This window comes from Botrytis porri (genome assembly GCF_014898465.1).
Source record: "Botrytis porri strain MUCL 3234 chromosome Unknown BPOR_015, whole genome shotgun sequence".
Classification (NCBI taxonomy): domain Eukaryota; kingdom Fungi; phylum Ascomycota; class Leotiomycetes; order Helotiales; family Sclerotiniaceae; genus Botrytis; species Botrytis porri.
Genome location: NW_024066089.1, coordinates 129,339 through 145,981, shown reverse-complemented (window position 1 = coordinate 145,981; position 16,643 = coordinate 129,339). Strand labels below are relative to the sequence as shown.

General features: G+C 41.9%; 5 protein-coding genes across 5 annotated transcripts; 2 read left to right on the top strand and 3 right to left on the bottom strand.

Annotated features, from left to right (window-relative positions):
- Positions 1 to 3,115: 3,115 nt before the first annotated feature.
- EAF01_009837 (uncharacterized protein) lies at positions 3,116 to 4,300 on the top strand (the record flags this gene model as incomplete). The annotated part of the gene is made up of 1 exon (XM_038918093.1): positions 3,116 to 4,300. The coding sequence occupies one exon, from the start codon at positions 3,116 to 3,118 to the stop codon at positions 4,298 to 4,300; it is 1,185 nt and encodes a 394-aa protein (XP_038766063.1).
- A 1,727-nt stretch (positions 4,301 to 6,027) lies between these two features.
- On the bottom strand, positions 6,028 to 7,664 carry EAF01_009836 (uncharacterized protein; the record flags this gene model as incomplete). The annotated part of the gene is made up of 2 exons (XM_038918092.1): positions 6,028 to 7,120; positions 7,189 to 7,664. 2 exons carry the CDS (start codon positions 7,662 to 7,664, stop codon positions 6,454 to 6,456), a joined length of 1,143 nt encoding a protein of 380 aa, XP_038766062.1. The 3' UTR covers positions 6,028 to 6,453.
- Positions 7,665 to 8,208: 544 nt separating this feature from the next.
- On the top strand, positions 8,209 to 9,318 carry EAF01_009835 (uncharacterized protein; the record flags this gene model as incomplete). The annotated part of the gene is made up of 3 exons (XM_038918091.1): positions 8,209 to 8,257; positions 8,322 to 8,481; positions 8,559 to 9,318. 3 exons carry the CDS (start codon positions 8,209 to 8,211, stop codon positions 9,316 to 9,318), a joined length of 969 nt encoding a protein of 322 aa, XP_038766061.1.
- A 295-nt stretch (positions 9,319 to 9,613) lies between these two features.
- On the bottom strand, positions 9,614 to 11,373 carry EAF01_009834 (uncharacterized protein; the record flags this gene model as incomplete). Its single annotated transcript, XM_038918090.1, has 7 exons — positions 9,614 to 9,972; positions 10,025 to 10,144; positions 10,196 to 10,329; positions 10,392 to 10,686; positions 10,873 to 10,969; positions 11,023 to 11,125; positions 11,366 to 11,373. 7 exons carry the CDS (start codon positions 11,371 to 11,373, stop codon positions 9,614 to 9,616), a joined length of 1,116 nt encoding a protein of 371 aa, XP_038766060.1.
- Positions 11,374 to 12,005: 632 nt separating this feature from the next.
- EAF01_009833 (uncharacterized protein) lies at positions 12,006 to 14,750 on the bottom strand. The gene is made up of 2 exons (XM_038918089.1): positions 13,650 to 14,750; positions 12,006 to 13,590 (listed from the first exon to the last, which is right to left on the bottom strand). Exons 1-2 carry the CDS (start codon positions 14,029 to 14,031, stop codon positions 12,251 to 12,253), a joined length of 1,722 nt encoding a protein of 573 aa, XP_038766059.1. The 5' UTR covers positions 14,032 to 14,750; the 3' UTR covers positions 12,006 to 12,250.
- Positions 14,751 to 16,643: the final 1,893 nt, after the last annotated feature.

Genomic DNA, 16,643 nt, shown 5'->3' with positions numbered 1-16,643 from the left:
ATCTCTTATCAATTGTTGCATTGATTGTTGATTGTCCTATCCCCTTTTGGAAGCTATCGAAGCAACACTCGGAAACTGGAGAACCCTGAGTACAGGACATAGCATAGCATAGCATAGCATACCATACCATACCATACCAACCTAAGCTTACCATATCTTGACTCGAATGTGCATTGAGCATGCGAGCACAATCCTAACAAGCTTGATCTGCTTTACAAGCTCCTTTCTAGAAAGACAATTCGCCGAAGGTTACACCAAAAGAATTGAAAATGTTTTACTTCACTCCAATTAATGCTTTGATGACTCTTTCACATGTGAAGCAATTGTAGCTGCTTTGCATGTCTTTGTAACAAAGTATTTGTATTTGTAGTGTTATTGCGGTCTTATTGTATTGATTGGCCGCCGGTTACTGTGAAGAGAGTATTGAGTTAAAAGGCTTAAGCCTTGGTGCAAAGGAGATTTCTGCCAATACTTTTCAAAACATCAACTAACCAACTCTGTTTTGATTAACCAAGGAGAAGATTCATGAGTCAATTGTGAAGCTATGTTTTAACCATTCGACGAGGATATAAGGAGTAGAGTCGGTTAAAAAAACTTAAGCTCTCCAAGGTCAGGCAGGTCCTTGTAATTAGTGCAGTGAGTTGGAGGAGATTCGAATGTACGAGTTGTTAGCTCTTGTGCAGCTTGATAGTTCGATTCAACAGTTCACTTGCAGATTGGATCCATGAATCGTCGAAACCGTTGCATTGATTTTTCATCCTGCTAGTAAAGTTGGGGTAAAGTTCGAGAAGGTCTATTCGAAGCTTTCTTAACGGCCAGTCCGAGAAGGTCTGTTCGAGATTTCGAGTTGTATGGTTAACGGTAATTTGTGTCGCACTGTCGTACTCAAAGAGCACTAGGTATGTCTATCGCAAATTGATGAGGTAGTAAAATGTTAGATACCCTGAAAAGTATATTCGAGGCTCAAGAGTCAAGCGGAGATCGATCCAACTTGGAGAACGACACCTCTTCTGTTAATGAAGGAGTAACACAATTTTACAATGGAAATAAGACGAGGTATACCCAGTGCTAACGTCAACTTCGGTCCTTTAATTGTTGTAAGAGTTGAGGCCTCGGCTTATTGCACATCACCCTTTTTTGTAATAAAATCCCTATAAAAATACTATTTTCTTATATAAATTAATTATTTTTATAATTCTTTAACTATTTAAAGAATTGATTTGAAAATTATATATATAAGAGATAATTATATGAAGAATATTCAGTTTAAATTGTTCTTTGAAATTATGAAAATTGATAAAGTTATAGATTTTTAAAATTGAAAATTTTCAAATTTTATAATATATAACACTTTTTTTTTTATAAAAAAACCACTTTTTTCAAGTTTTTTAACAATTTCAATTTTAAGAATCTATAATTTTATCAAAAAAAATAGCTAAAAATATTTCATTTATTTTTTTAAATCATTTCAATGATTCTTAATTTTAGATATTATTTTTATAAACTTAATTCATAAATTGATTGAATTAATATATAGTTTAAAAATTGAAGAAATAAGGGTTTTTGATGTGTTTTCGCTTAGTGTGCGATAAGACGGGGCCTAAACTCTTACAAATCTACCATTCAATTTCTTTATACAATAACAATAATAAATGACGCTCCGCTAGCCCCCTGGGAGCCACTGCCGTGGAGGCCGACTAATTAGCTAGAGAATATTCCACTGTAAAAATCTTCGAGCGCAGCGAGCTATGGGGGTTTGGGGGCTTGCCCCCATATTGAAGCCTGTCAAATCTATAAATACCTATCATGATTGAACCACTTGCCGATTTGCACGAATACCCTTCCATTGTCTAGAATCGAACTTTACCAAAGCTCGTTCTCGTACATCTACTTCCCCTCCATTCCAACCTTCACATTCCTTTGCATCTAAGATCCGATATTGACATTCTGTCCTTACTCCTATTCAATTCATGAGGATTCGTAAATATAATTCGTCGTGCTAAGTTTTCCTTATTATCCTGTCGATCATCTAAGTGAGGCTTGCAGTGTTTCTTTACCGAGGCTATGACTTTCTAGCCTGGTAAGACTTGGATCTTCATAATGAGGCTGATACATTGTATCTAGTAACAAGCAGCTAGAAAGTCTAAATCGATATCGAAAGTTTATATCAGATACTCGATGGAAATTGGTACCTACTCCATACATATACATATACTTCGTACGTATTCACGAGAACATTCCAACTTCAAAGCTCGCGTATCGTTCCTTCACTCGATCTTTCATCTCTTTCCCCACCAATCAAATCTACTAAACGCCAATCCAATTATTGCAACAAGGAAAGAGGAACCACTTTTCACCACAATAGCTGAAAGCTTCTTCGTCAAATCCTGCTTAAAAAATGATCGACGTCCCCGAAGCAGGTTTTCATTAGCCATTTGGAGAAATGAAGGTGCTTGTCTTTCAAAAGGGTTAGTTATAACCGTACGGTGCTTCCGTAGAATGATCCACTCTCGAGATTTGACTGATATCGAAGCTCGACGAAATGGTATAGATGTATGAAGTATGAGGTTTTCTTGAAGATCTGCAAGAACCGTGATGTATCATGTACATAGTATGTTTTCCCAAAGAGTAACTCGGGTATGAGAAACTATTCAGAAAACTTGCCTCTTGAAAAGAAGGGTATTGTTCGGTCAAAATGATAGGCGTTCAATAGATCCAAGTACAATAATTTCTCTATCGCGTAACCTTTCCATTTTTGTCTAACAAACGGGGGGATTTTTGATGAGTTGCTGGGCAGTGTGCCGCTTGGAATCTTTGCTTCTATAAACATCATCATCCCGCATTGGATCTTCTTCATACCCTTCTTAAATATATCATCCAGGACCTGTCTTTCGACGAGTATGTGGAATCACTTATCAAAATCAACTTGATTCATTGATTCACCACTTTGCTTCCATGTCAGAAAAATCTCTACTACCAATCTACTCCTACAATCCGAGTCAATCTATATCTCCTTGCCATCCTCCTTTCTCCTTTTGGCCTCACCCTCACTTCTACTTTCTGGATACTATGAGTTTGACAGATTTTCTCGATCTTCTCATAGCTCGATTTGAAGATGTCCTTGACAGTTAAGCATCTCAACAATGACGCGTCATTCCTCCTAAACTTCTCGCCCATCTCCCCCTTTCCACCATCTCCAGGCGGACCCGGACGACAGGAAAACTCCTTTACTATCCTCCTCGATCCATGGATATCCGGTCCTTCTAAAATCTTCCACCACAAATTCTCAATATCTCATCTCAATTCACCCTCATGCATATCTTCTCTCACCGAACTCCCAGAACCAGATCTGGTAATAGTAAGTCAAGATAAAACCGATCATTGCCACCAAGAAACCCTCAAACAACTCTCTCCAGATGGAAGCAAGACATTAATCCTCGCCGAACCCGGCGCCGCAAAGACGATAAAACGGTGGAAATATTTCTCTCCCTCGAAAGTTATCCCTCTTAAACGCTGGGAAGATGCTCGTCTGCGTCGCCCTGACAGTATCCTTCGATTTCCCGTGCCTCCTCTATCTCACAACGGGGTCGCAGGCGAAGTGACTATTGCTTTTCTCCCTCAAAAGAACGATCTTACAGGGCTGCATAATGCAATTGGGATAACATATCGACCACCCACCCTCTCAAAATCCTTCTCCCACCCGGAAGGAAACGCATACGCTACTCCACCCTCCTCACCCCATTCTATCACCTCTACCCTCTCTAACCCCACCGATCGCGCTCTCTCTGTTATCTTCTCTCCGCACGGCTGTACATACAACACGCTCGCTCCCTACGCCTCCTCGCATCTCGTCTCCGAAGCGGCTCTCCCTCTCACATCTCTCCTCCACCCCTTCGATCGCATCTCCAACCCTTGGTACCTGGGCGGAAATATCATATCTGGTTTCCCCGGCGGAGTATCGATTGCGCAAAATCTCTTCGCCAAAACGTGGATTTCCGCCCACGATGGCGATAAGACGAGCACCGGGATGGCAACGTGGAGTCTGAGGAGTGAGAAGTGGGAGAAGGAAGATGTGGAGAGTGTGGTGTCGCCGAGGAGTAAGAAGTTTAGTGAGAGGAAGGGGTTGGGCACAGAGGTTTTAGTGTTGGGAAGTGGAGAGGCGGTGAGGTTGGTGCATGGGGGTGATGTTTTTGGGATGGGAGTGAGGATTGAGAGGGTGGATGGGGAGGGTGGTGGGGAGGGTAATGGTGATGAGAGGATAGAGGAAATTAGGACGAAAGATATTGAGGAAGTGTGCTGATTGAATTTGGGTTGTGATTAATCACGGCGAGATGGATATACTAATGAATATCTCGGTTAAGGGATTTGGCATGGAAAGTTGGATTTGTATGGAAATACAACCGGGGAATATATTCACGATTGGGTTATAACAGTAAACCCTATAGTCATGCGATTGCTATGAGGTATTAGGATATACGGCGTTTTATTTCCTGACGTATACATTTATTGTATTTAATCATAGTTTCTTTTATACCATTGTTTGAGTTGAGTTAGGTTAGGCTAGTTTGGTCGACTTAGTATACCAGGTAGTCGCTGGCTGGCTGGTAAAGAGGTATTGAATAGGTACCCAGAGAATGAAATAAACGAGTAACATATCATATACTCACCTCATCTCATATCATGTTTTCGAGATTGAACCAATTGTGTAGGAATGATGTAATATACGTTAAGTAGCAAAGACACTAACTACCTAGGTACCTACCTATATCATAAACATCTATCGCACTTGATCAGATCAGATCAGATCAGATTAGTTCTTTTCCTGTATGATTCGTGTACTGTATACTGGGAAATAGGATGATATGATATGACATAGTACAGCTACATAGTTCCTTGAATTCGCAAAGGGGAGAAGGAAACTTCTTCTTCTGCATCCATTCATTCATTCATTCATTCAATCATCCATTCCCAAGGTCATATTAATCAATACCAAAATCGATTTGCTCTTTCTTTATTCTGAGAATCGTGATGGATAGCGTGCATGCAGACACACGCACACACACACACACATATATATATATAAACAGTTACTCATCTACATACCTACCCATCTATACCATCCTCCTCAACAGTAAAACCACCCACCCAAGTCTAGAGGTCCTCTCTCTCATATCTACACAACTCTAAATGTGTACGCAATCACCACCTTGATAGCTTGAAGCATTTCTTGAAGCATTTCTTGAAGCACAACTATCTCATGAACTTATATAGCTCTTATCATGGATTATGAATTTATGAGAGCCTACTTTCTAGAGGTAGGGTCTAGGGTCTAGAGTTTAGAGTCTCTCTACTATATCGTTTTTGAACCAGCATAAGTATTTGAATAGAAAAATGAATAGGTAAATAGGTAGATAGGTAGATAGATAAGTAAATAAATAGGTAGGTAGGTAGGTAGGTAAATAGATAAATAGATAGATAGATAGATAGGTAGGTAGGTAGATAAATATAATAAATAAGGTAGATAGATACTTATATATAGTACTCAAAGGAAAGGAATAGAATGAATAAATAAGAGATTGAGAAAATGAGTGATGAAGTATGTGATGGAGTGGTGGAGTAAGTAATGTAGTGATAGTTATATATAGGTAATTATCTCATCCCACAATCAGGATTCCTTATAATGCTAAAACCATAACACCCATCTCTATCCTAAAGATTTAGTTTAAACTTTGAAAAAAAAAGTGTTTGTTTATTTGTATCTCTATTTATATCGACTGACTACTAACTAACCTTCAACACGTAGGTCCCTAGAGTAAAGAAGTAATACCTAGGTACCTAGGGAATATATGGATGTATCGATATTTCTACATCTCTGCACCCTCTCTCCTTTCCTACCCCTGAAATACGCGATGTGGTATTATTGCGATGTTGTTGTGATTGAATCTTTTAGGTGTATTGACTACCTCACCTACCTACCTACCTAGTTATCTACATTTTAAACCCCAGAAGATTGGGTGGAAAAGTGCCATAAGGAAAGACTTAATTGTGTATAAGATTAACCTTATGATGTTTATCTGTGTAGGAAATACATCTGTATCAATCTGAATATTTCGAGGGTTTTTCTTTCGGTTTGGAAGATTAGAAGAGTCTCGATCCTTGAATTGCATTTGTATGATTCTTCCAAGTTCCGGAAGGGAAGGATGATGAATATGATTGATTACTCTTCGTAATAAATACACCTTCAGCCGACTGGAGAGTACATAATTGCAATAGAAATGAAAATATTAAACAAACTAATCAGAAAGATGGTGCACTTGCAGATTCGCGACCTTTACGTGAATATACACCAAGTTATATTCCTCTTCCATTTTCCTTTTTGCACCCTACGAAGCAATGTCCGTAACCCACTGATAAGACCTTCCCATCGATTTAAAAGTCGATGTATCCCCTCATCTACCTCTTTACCGCCTTCCCTTTCAACATCGATTCCCTCATCGCAGCTCTAGCACTCCTACTTCCGCCCAACTTCGGTCCTTTCATATACAATTCCTCCTCCGTCTTATCCTGAGCTCCTTTCTTCTTATCCTTTGCCGCTTTTTCAGACATTTGTTGTTGTCTCTGCAAAGATGCATGGGAACTAGCCTCTTCCCAACTCTTGCGGAATGATTCTTCGACCAATTCATCATTGGCCTGTCCTGCCGCGTTATTCGTTTCCTTACTTGAAGGTACGGGCTCATATATCTCGAGACGATTTTCATGAAGGATGGCATCCACGAGGGCATCGCGTTGGATATCATCGCTTCCTCTTCTTTTGCGACCACGCCAGGGTTTCCCATCGCGCCCAAGACGAGGCTTGGGGAGAGGTTGTGTAGATTCTTCGATGTCGATAATTTCTCCTGCTGCTTTTCTGCGAGCTAGTTCTGTTCGATATGCATTTCTTGCTCTTGATTCTTCTCCCAGATCTATCTCGAGAATTTGACCCATTGTAGTAGGTGCTCTCTGAGATTCTTTAGATTGAGTTGTAGAAGTCTCCTTCTTCAAAGTCCCTGCTTGAGGATTTGTAAATGGAGAATCAACGGATTGAGATGTATGTCCGAGTTTCGATTCTATATATGCCATCCTATACTATTAGTCACCGCACTTACACCCAAGTAGTTCTCTCTCGGGAAGAATACGAATTGTACTTACATATGTTTATCAACACCACTCCCCACTACTCCCATCTGCGGCGCAAATCGTCGCAATGAAAGTCCGCCTTCGGGTTGTGCTTCCTCTGCATCTTTATCTTCATATCTCACCAGCGTATCTCCATTTCCCTCATCGTCATTCCCATCTCGAATTTTAGATTCGGCTTTGAATTCCACCCCTCCAATTTTCTTTCGTTGTTTTCGCAGACGTAGAATTTCTGATATATTTAGGGACGTTTCTTCCATTCCATCTTCTTCATCTCCCTCCTCTTTTTTGATAGGAATTGAATTCGAAGCAATGAGTTCATCTAGACTTTGTTCTGTGGGTATAGCTGCTGCCGTTGGCGCGGGCGCGCTTGTGGAGATTTCGGTTTTTATCTCATCATTATCATCCTGATGTCGTTGTCTATAAATCTTGCGCTTTTTAGAAGGTCGAAATAATGGTATTGGGTCTGGATTTGAAATTGGTGTTGGCATGATTGGTGTTTGGGAGCCCAGCGATTTGGTGTATGTGAATATTGTAGTTGTAGTCGAGCAACTTAGACGTGAAGGAAGGGAAGATGAAGCTCGGATTGAAATGGATAAGATATTGATTGTGTTAGCGTCTACTGATAGGCTTTAGCCACATGGTCATGGTGCTAGGGTCCCTGTGCATTAGCAGATCACGTCCGAACCTCAGTTGAACAATACCTTATGTCTCTAATTCTTCAATAAGGTTGGATTGACTTTACTCGTCTCAATTCTTCCCAATTGATTCATATCTTGGTGTTGTATATTTCAAAAGGAAGATAAACACAAGAGCTGATATAAAGATTACATATCGTACAGCACCTAAAGTAGGTATGTGATACTGTATTTCTGTTGATAGCCAGGTGAACAAGGCTAGTGAGTGGTATATTGTGGGGTAAGCTCTCGAAGCACAACATCAATTGAAATTCCGTCAGCACTCCAAAGTCTTTGGAATTTTGAAGCTCCTCAACTTAATTCAAACTTCAATTGATCCCTATACGCCAAAATAGCAATGTCGCGAAACACAGCAGCTTCCGTCCTCCGAAGGGCTCTCCTTTATGGTATGCTATCCATCTGAACACCATATATGGAAGCTCCCTCATGGGTAGCTAACCTACGAACAAGTGCCATCATCTTCACCCAAGTTTTTAGAGAAATCCCGAGGACTAAAGGTTGATACTGTTGCGTATGACCTGGAGGATTCGGTGACATTGGGGAATAAGGAGATGGCAAGGAAAAATGTTGTGGATTTTCTAAAGGGTGAAAGACCGAAAGATGTAGGAGAGTATGTATCTTGTGTCTGATAAGTCTTTTTGTCCTCCAGACAGAGAAATACATATGCTGATTCTTCTGTCAACATAGACTAGCTGTACGAATCAATTCCGTTTCATCAGGACTCGCTCTACAAGATCTCACTCAAGTCCTTAAAAGTCAACACCTTGACACTCTCGTAGTACCTAAAGTGAATTCGGCTTCCGATCTCCACTTCATAAATGATATTCTTCGTCATACCCTTCCCTCTCGACATCCATCTACTCCATCGTCTTCTTCAAACCCAGTCAAGATACTCGCTCTCATAGAATCCGCACAATCTCTTATAAACCTCTCTTCAATCTGTCAAGCATCTCCCTACCTACATGGCCTAATATTCGCCGCTGAGGATTTTTCTTTGGATTTAAGCATTACACGAACACCTAGTCTTGACGAATTTCTATACGCGAGAAGTCACATAGCAACTTGTGCACGAGCATTTGATATCCCATCGACCATTGATTTAGTGTGTACATCATATAGGGGAAGTGAGGGACTAGCTCGTTTGGAAGAAGAATCTCTTCAGGGGAAGGGTTTAGGATTTAATGGAAAACAATGCATACATCCTTCCCAAGTAGATATTGTTCAGAAAGCATTTGCACCAGGACAGGAAGAAGTTGAGTGGAGTGTACGAGTTGTCATTGCAGATGAAAAGGCAGAGAAGAAGGGGAAAGGAGCTTGGACATTGGACAATAAAATGATTGATGCACCAGTTACAGGAAAGGCAAGAGAGGTAGTTAAGAGGGCAGAACTGTGTGGCTTTGATGTTAAAGCTGCGAGGGAAAAGTGGAAGGGCCAGGAACCCGAATGATAGTACAAGTAGTTCATGATCTCTGTTTGCCATTGGCTGATGACTTTTCATCGAAATCTTTCCAGCGAAAGACTTTCATTTTCGAATGCCTCAAGTCTATAGATGTACATTATTATGCAGAAAGGTATTATTTATTAGTAGATGGCTAAACTCGTCCCCACCCAACCTACATCAGCCATACCAAACCTGTCCTCTCCTAGCGATCACCACTTTCGGGGGTTGTCTCTCGGAGAATTTGTTTCCTGGTTTGTTGGCTAAGTCAAGATGTTAGATTACTTAGGAGAATTCCAACTCATTAGTTGGGGTAGTTGGGGAGGGGGTAAACGTGATGGCGTGAGTTCATCCCATGCAGCCATGAATTGCAATATCTTGTGCTCTTCATTAGCCAAAGCAACAACAGCGAGTCCAAATGGACGTCCATTGTTTTAGTGTAGCCTAAGGGAACAGTGCCTACAGGATGTCCTGCTGCGGCGGCAATGGTAGGTTTACGACCATCGATAGGTCCAACAATTACATCAAGACCAAACTGATGTATTGTCTTTTCAATTCCATTCGTCTTGGCTGCCTCGCGTATTAATGATACTCCTTCAACATACTTTTCCTGAGGCATTTTGTCTTCCAAGGCACTTTCCAACAGTTGCTGGCCTGGATGTTCTTCACAACAATCAGTTATATTGCAAACAGAATGGATCACAAATTCACTTACCCGCAGGCAGGGCAACCTTTGCGTTTAGCTTGTTAAATTTTACAATTTCGGCAATGCTATTCATTGAACTGCTAGGAAAGTTTTCCAAGAACTTTTCCCAGGCTTTCGCATAATCATGGTCTGTTTAAGATCAAAATACGAACATTGGCACGCAAAGGGGCTTTAAGTTACTCCATAGTTGATCGAGAGCATCATCACCATCGAATTGAAGCTCATCCACTGAATTCAGAGGGACACTTTCGTGCAACGTCGCTCCGTGTTCAACGAGATTTTTCTTGGTATATATGTAAGCTTCGCGTTGTTGGCTAATGAGCACAGAATCAGGGGTGTAAACAAAGTCGGAGAATTCTCAGAGTTTATCATCTACAAAGCCAACAGTTTGACCTTTCTAATTTGTGTGTAAAGTTGGAGTGATATGGTGTCAAGGACGACATCTACCAGGTATGCCAAGTCTCGTGCGGACTTTGCCATACCACCGATACTGTCCGTTAAGGCAGACCAAGAGGCTGTACCTTCGGTTGATGCACGACCCACGGTTACCTTTATACCGAATAGTGCTGCACGGCTCGCAGGTTGCGTGATCGATCCGTCTATCTCGGTTGCGATTGCTAATGGTGCAAAGCCGGCTACAACACTAGAAGCACTTCCCGATGATGATCCTACTAGAGCCTTCGGAGCACTTAGTTCAATCAGGTCTTTGTGTGAGAAAAGTTGTGCTCATACTAACGGTTTGCCCGAGTAGTTTTTCTCCCTTAGCAAGCCCCCCAACAATATACGGTGACTGTGTTTGTCCTCCTACCGCTGATCATCCTGTCGTTATCCCCAAACTTTTCCAGGCACTTATTTACCATGATTGCAATGTTCAGTAGCTACACGAATATAAAACAGTAAAGCGCCTACCGATAAATTTGCCTTTCCTATAATGGCCATACCCGCATTCGAATGCTAGGGGACATTTTAGCACGTCGTTCAACGCTTAGAGCCAGGACTTCACTTACGTGATCGACGATAGGAGCATTATGCTGGGTAACAGAACCAACCAAAGCATATGAGCCACAAGTAGTATCCATTCCCAGAGACACATCACTACAATGTGTTGTCCTAAGAATTGTTTAGATTGATCACTTAGCTATGGTTGGGTGACTTACCTTCATGGTAGCTGGAGTGCCATGGAGGGGACCTGACATACCCAGCAGCGCGCACTCATCATCAAGAGATTTTGCGATATCGAGTAGAATTTTCTTGGGTGCTGTGTTTATCATTGCATTCAATCTCAGGCCTCGATGATTGTGTCTCTCTATTTTGCTCAAGAAACAAATCTACAAGCTGGACCGAACTCACTTTGCCATTCTGAAGTAGTTCCCTCAAGCCATTGGCCGTAGCGGTAAGTACATCAAGATTAAGTGTGGAATCTGGTCGTGTCGTGAATATTTCCATGGTGAATGCATGAATTTTAGCCGGTGGTAAAGGGGAATGAAGTTAAGTTAGATCTTTATAGAACTGTTTACAACTAGAGTATTTGAAGAGTGTGGACTCTTGTAATGATGATTTTTAGATTTCTGCTAAGTCAGTCATCAATGTGCAAAGAGCGCCCGCCATGATTGAAAAGTATGCGTGTACTAATCTGATTTGTTGATCAAGGATTAAGCTTAGCATGTTGTTCCGTCCGAGTCACACACGCCATCCGGCTCTGGTGAGTGCAGAAACATGAACTCCATTTAGAGGGAGGTGCATCATACGTTTAGTAAAGCATAATATAGCATCATAGAACCTAGAATGTATTCGAAGAGATGACTCCCGAGTCTCGAGCACCATATATGTAGTAGTTTCGCAAATGGAAATCCTTTGTTAGGGGTAACAATACGCACTTCTACGATCTACCTTCAGAACATCTGTATTGTGCACCCGATTCACATAAATCTTTATATGCAGATATCGACGCCCGCGAGTCAAGAATGTCTTCTGTCAAAGAGGATTTATACAAACAATGAATTAAACAAAAATTAGATAAAATAATCAACTATGTATATAAAATCGCGGTACTAATAGTTATAAATATAGATCAATAAATAAATAAGTGTATATAAGAAGATATACTAGAATCGCGATACACAATATCGCAATCTCACACCCACTATATTAGCACGGTGTATATATCAACTACCCCCTAGCAAAAGATCCGAAACTCCAAAACTTCCCTCAAACCATATCCATCAATCTCTATCTCTATCTCCCTCTCGCTTCTCTCGCCCTCCTCCTTTCCTCCTCCGCCTCCGCAATCGCCTCATCAATCCTCCTCTCCTCCTCCTCCAACCTCGCTACCTCCTCAGCCGACATCCCCGGTTCACTTAGAAAAGGCGCCTGTAACGCCCCTTTATATACTTTCGGCGCGTCTAAATTCGTACGACTTCCCTTTCTATCCGCATTCATTCCTCCTGCCCCACTACTTGCGCCTGCGCCTATATGATCCGTAAACGGTTCCTGATCAAAGATACTCCTATCACCAATACGTTCGTGACTATTTTCTCGACCCAGACCTACGATATTATTTCCCGCTCCGCTGTTGATAGGAGACACGGGTCGAGAAATCCCGGAAGCGATACTCACGGCGCGACTTCCTATCGCTTCGCCTCGCAGCGCGTTGGCAGCTTGGCTGCGGCGCGGACTAATAGGTACAGGTGTGTTTGCTGTAAAGGCACTTCCGGGCGCGGGTAAATCTTGGTGGAGATCATCGTCGTGATCGAATGTTCCGCCGAGGATTCCGGCACCGCGAGAGGTGAGAGGAGTGTTTGTGTCGCTGCGATCGGTGAGAGCGAGCTTTTCGGCGATGAAGAGGGAGTTGGAGTCGTTGTTGTGTTTGAGGGAGGAGGAGAGGAGGAGATTCTCGGGAGTGCGGGAGGGGTTTTTGGGAGGATTTTTGCGGCGGCGGCGGAGGAGGAGGAGGAGGGCGAGGAGGAGGAGGAAGACGAAGGTTATGGCGCCGAGAGCGATGCCAATTTTGGCGCCTAGAGAGAGGCCGCTGGATTTCGAGGAGGCGGAGGGGGGGTGGGATGAGTCAGATGTGCTAGTTGCACTATTCGAGCCGTCAGTACCGGTTGGCGTTAATATAGGTGTCGTTACAGTCGAGGCATATGATGTCGAAATGGGTATATTGGGCGCAGTTGTTGATGCTGGGATTACTGTTCCTCCTGAAGGCAAAAAAATTGTCGTGCTTGCTGTGACGGAGAGTGGAGCCGTCGGAGGTGCAAAGTTTGTGACGGCTGCCGCAAACGAGCTTGCGAAAGCAGACAAAGATGATGATTCGGCTGCTACTAGTTCTGCTGTGTCTTCTCTTCTCAGATTAAGAGGTGAGGGGCTGCGTAATATCTGGAAGTATGGACTATAAGACTCGCAGAGGAAGCCCACAACAGTGTCGTTACCATTGCTGAAACACAGAAAGAAGGCTGAGTTTGGCTTTGTAAAGGTAGAGATGCCTGCACTAGTATTATAGAGATTGACTTCTAAATTCGCTGTTCCTGTTTGCTGGGCTGAGATTTGGCAAGAGGTGTCAATGTCTGGACAATTGTCTGCAATTTCGATTAGATCTGCCTTAGCAGAGACGGATATTCTCTTGCCAACTACTTACATGTGAGGGGTATAACATAATATATGTTGGCCGGTTCTGGTGTTTGAAAATTGGTAGTATAACACAACGCTAGAAATTTCGCATCTTGTGGTCCTTGAAATCCAACTTCGAAAAGGGGCTTATAGCTCTGATTCAAAGACACAGTGCGATTCTCTTCAAGAGACGGCCACGTAGTAGGATAATACCTTGAATCCCCTTTGACTTCATCACCAGCAGCTCGAGGAGTGTTAATTTGCGGTGACAACGACGAGCTCCTCTTGTCTCCATAGTTGTCCTGCCCAAATCTACTCCCATCCGTCTTCCCGTCGTGACCGCTAAACGCCATGCCCAGTAACCCGCACCAGACCACCAAGACCCTCCATCTCTGAATCGATATAATCATTTCCAGCTTTCTCACTTCCTATAATCCCATTCATATATCAACCCAACATTATCGCTTCTTATCAATTTAGTAATCTTCCAATATTCTGCGAACACTTGTCGCATTTGTCGTTTTCAAATTCAAATTCGAATCCAATATGTTCAAATAATCGTTCGCTCAAACAAAGGATTAATCAGACATACATACATGTACATAATTACCAAAAGAAGAGAAGAAGAAGAAGAACGGAAAAAAATCCTCAAGAAAGTCTATATGACTGGGGAATATACCAACACATTAATCAACACCCCCCCTATCCTACCCTTCCATACATACATAATCCATTGCACCAAAATCCTTCACTCTCAATCAATTGATCAATCAAACACCGTTGGGATTTTCGAACATCCACGCTCACATACATAGCATGGAGGCGCAGCGCGGGTGGGTATGTCGAGTGAGATGGAAGTGAGAAGTGAGTGAGAATGGGATTTGGCGTGGATAGGTTAGGTTAGGATAATTTCTACCCTGAAGCAACAGGATGCGCATGCACGTTTGCGGGCTATTTATTAGCGCCTTCACCATTGGTTCGGTTAGCCCGTGAAGGATGGGTAAGCTATGCGCCCGCTCCCTATTTCCCACCTCGCTCCCGCCAATGATGGGGCTCCATCTGCTGATTGGTATGTGCAGGTCGTACGCAAACTGTTTGTATGTCACTGTAGGTATGAGGGCATGGAAAGTGTGTGTGAGATTTGGGGGCTGAGAGGGAGGTGTGCGTATGAGCAGATTTGTATTTGGGGTGGGATGGGTAGATCTTGGTTCTTCTTGCACTTTTATTTAAACGCGGACCTGTCTTTTGACCGGGTCTGTGATTTGATATACCGATTTTGTGATGCGCGGAGGTGATGGGGATGGTGATTGTGATTCACAATCGATAATGCTAACCTTATATGCTACGCGCCTATTCCATTTTCTGTCTACCTAATCATTTCACGACATAACACGATGGAAACAAACGATGTGGTATCACTATCCACAATCCATAAGCCTCATCGTAATTCATTCGGTAAAGAATATGAAGATCTCACACTAATATTGAATTATTTACTCGTCATACTTATCACATCTAGGACCACCAGGAACTCGTTTTAAATTTGTGTCAGCAAGCGATTGCGGCCTTGAATGATTGACCCCTTGGGATGGGGAGGGGAAACATCGTAAATAGTTTTTAATCGGAATGATTGCAACCCAAGGAAATCCAATACTACCTCAGAGAGTTCAAAGTAGCTTGGCATTGAAGATGATGATACTATCGGATTACTAGATTGAAGAAAAGTAGATTGAGAAGTACCTTCCTTCCTTTCTTCCTTCCTTCCTTTTCTCATCAAGGTTAAGGTACAACCCTAGGGTAACATAGTTATTATAGATGTTTAAATGTAATCAATTTATATAATACATATGCCATCCTTTAATATCAAATTCAGATATCCAAATTATACTCCATTACATAATCATATATCTCTCTATATTGTCAGTCTAGTTTTATATTTGCATCCTAACATCTATAACAATTATAGCCAATCAAAAGAGTACACAGTCACTTACAACCATTTATAATCGATTTTATGAATTTACAAATATGAAAATAGTCTGGTTGAAGAATTATATGGCTAAATAATGGACTAAATTCAGTCTTGTTTGCTTTTGCGAATTTATGATGCCTAAGTATCTAGGTAGGAGAAATAGATTTGAACGAGTAATTAATACATATGGAATTACGATGGTAATAGAATTCGACCATGCATTGCCTTGGGGATTGGATACTTGAATAACAAAGTCTCTGTATTCCTGATCTCGAGTTCTCATCTAAACATTTTGTCTTTCATTCCGGGTCCACCGTTCGGGCCAACTTGATTGTGTAAAGGTGTGAAATTAAGCAACCTATTCGAGGAATAAACGTGGGATCGATGTCCATGAGTCTGTCTTCGGTACATCAGCTGTCTTTACAAAGCTCGAGAAGCTTGAAGAAATTGGTTGCTGTGGATTGTGATCACTCGCATGTCTCTGCGTACCACGCTTTAGCTTTGGTCAGATTCGCGACAGCTCCTATTACCCATCATAATTTCGAATGTAATGTTGCATTAGCAGCAGCAAATCGTTTGCAAATAAAGATAGCCAAGATGCCAAGAAAGAAGTATAGAAGATTGAACTTGCAAATCCACTGGCTCGGCCCAGGATGCGTGTTTCGTAGGTCGTATTGTGCACTTCCAGTAGCAAATTGTTTGCCGATGAAGCTTGTCGGGAAATAGAGAGGAAGAAAGTTTGAATACACTTGTGACTCCAGCTCCCAGAAGGTGTGGGCATAGGTCAAGGTAGTGCTCGAGCAGAAGGAAAATGATTGCCAGGAAAGTTTATCGACAGCAGTTTTACGTCGAGCAAGGGACGAGAATCCACAAACACCACTCAAAATACCTACATAAAGAAGATTGAAATTTCCTTGAAAGAATAATGTTCCATTGCAAATACTGAGAATAGGTACGATTTCTTACAAGCAACCGCCACTCATTATTGCCATCTAATATTTGTTGTTACCACAAGATATCTAGTGGCAAATGCCGTTAACACCCAGTCCA

Excerpts from the sequence above, each read along its gene's own strand:
- EAF01_009833 (XM_038918089.1), bottom strand. The coding sequence starts at position 14,031 with ATGATTATATCGATTCAGAGATGGAGGGTCTTGGTGGTCTGGTGCGGG. Across the intron at positions 13,591-13,649 it reads TTATGTTATACCCCTCACAT|ACAATTGTCCAGACATTGAC; the intron begins GTAAGTAGTTGG and ends TCGAAATTGCAG.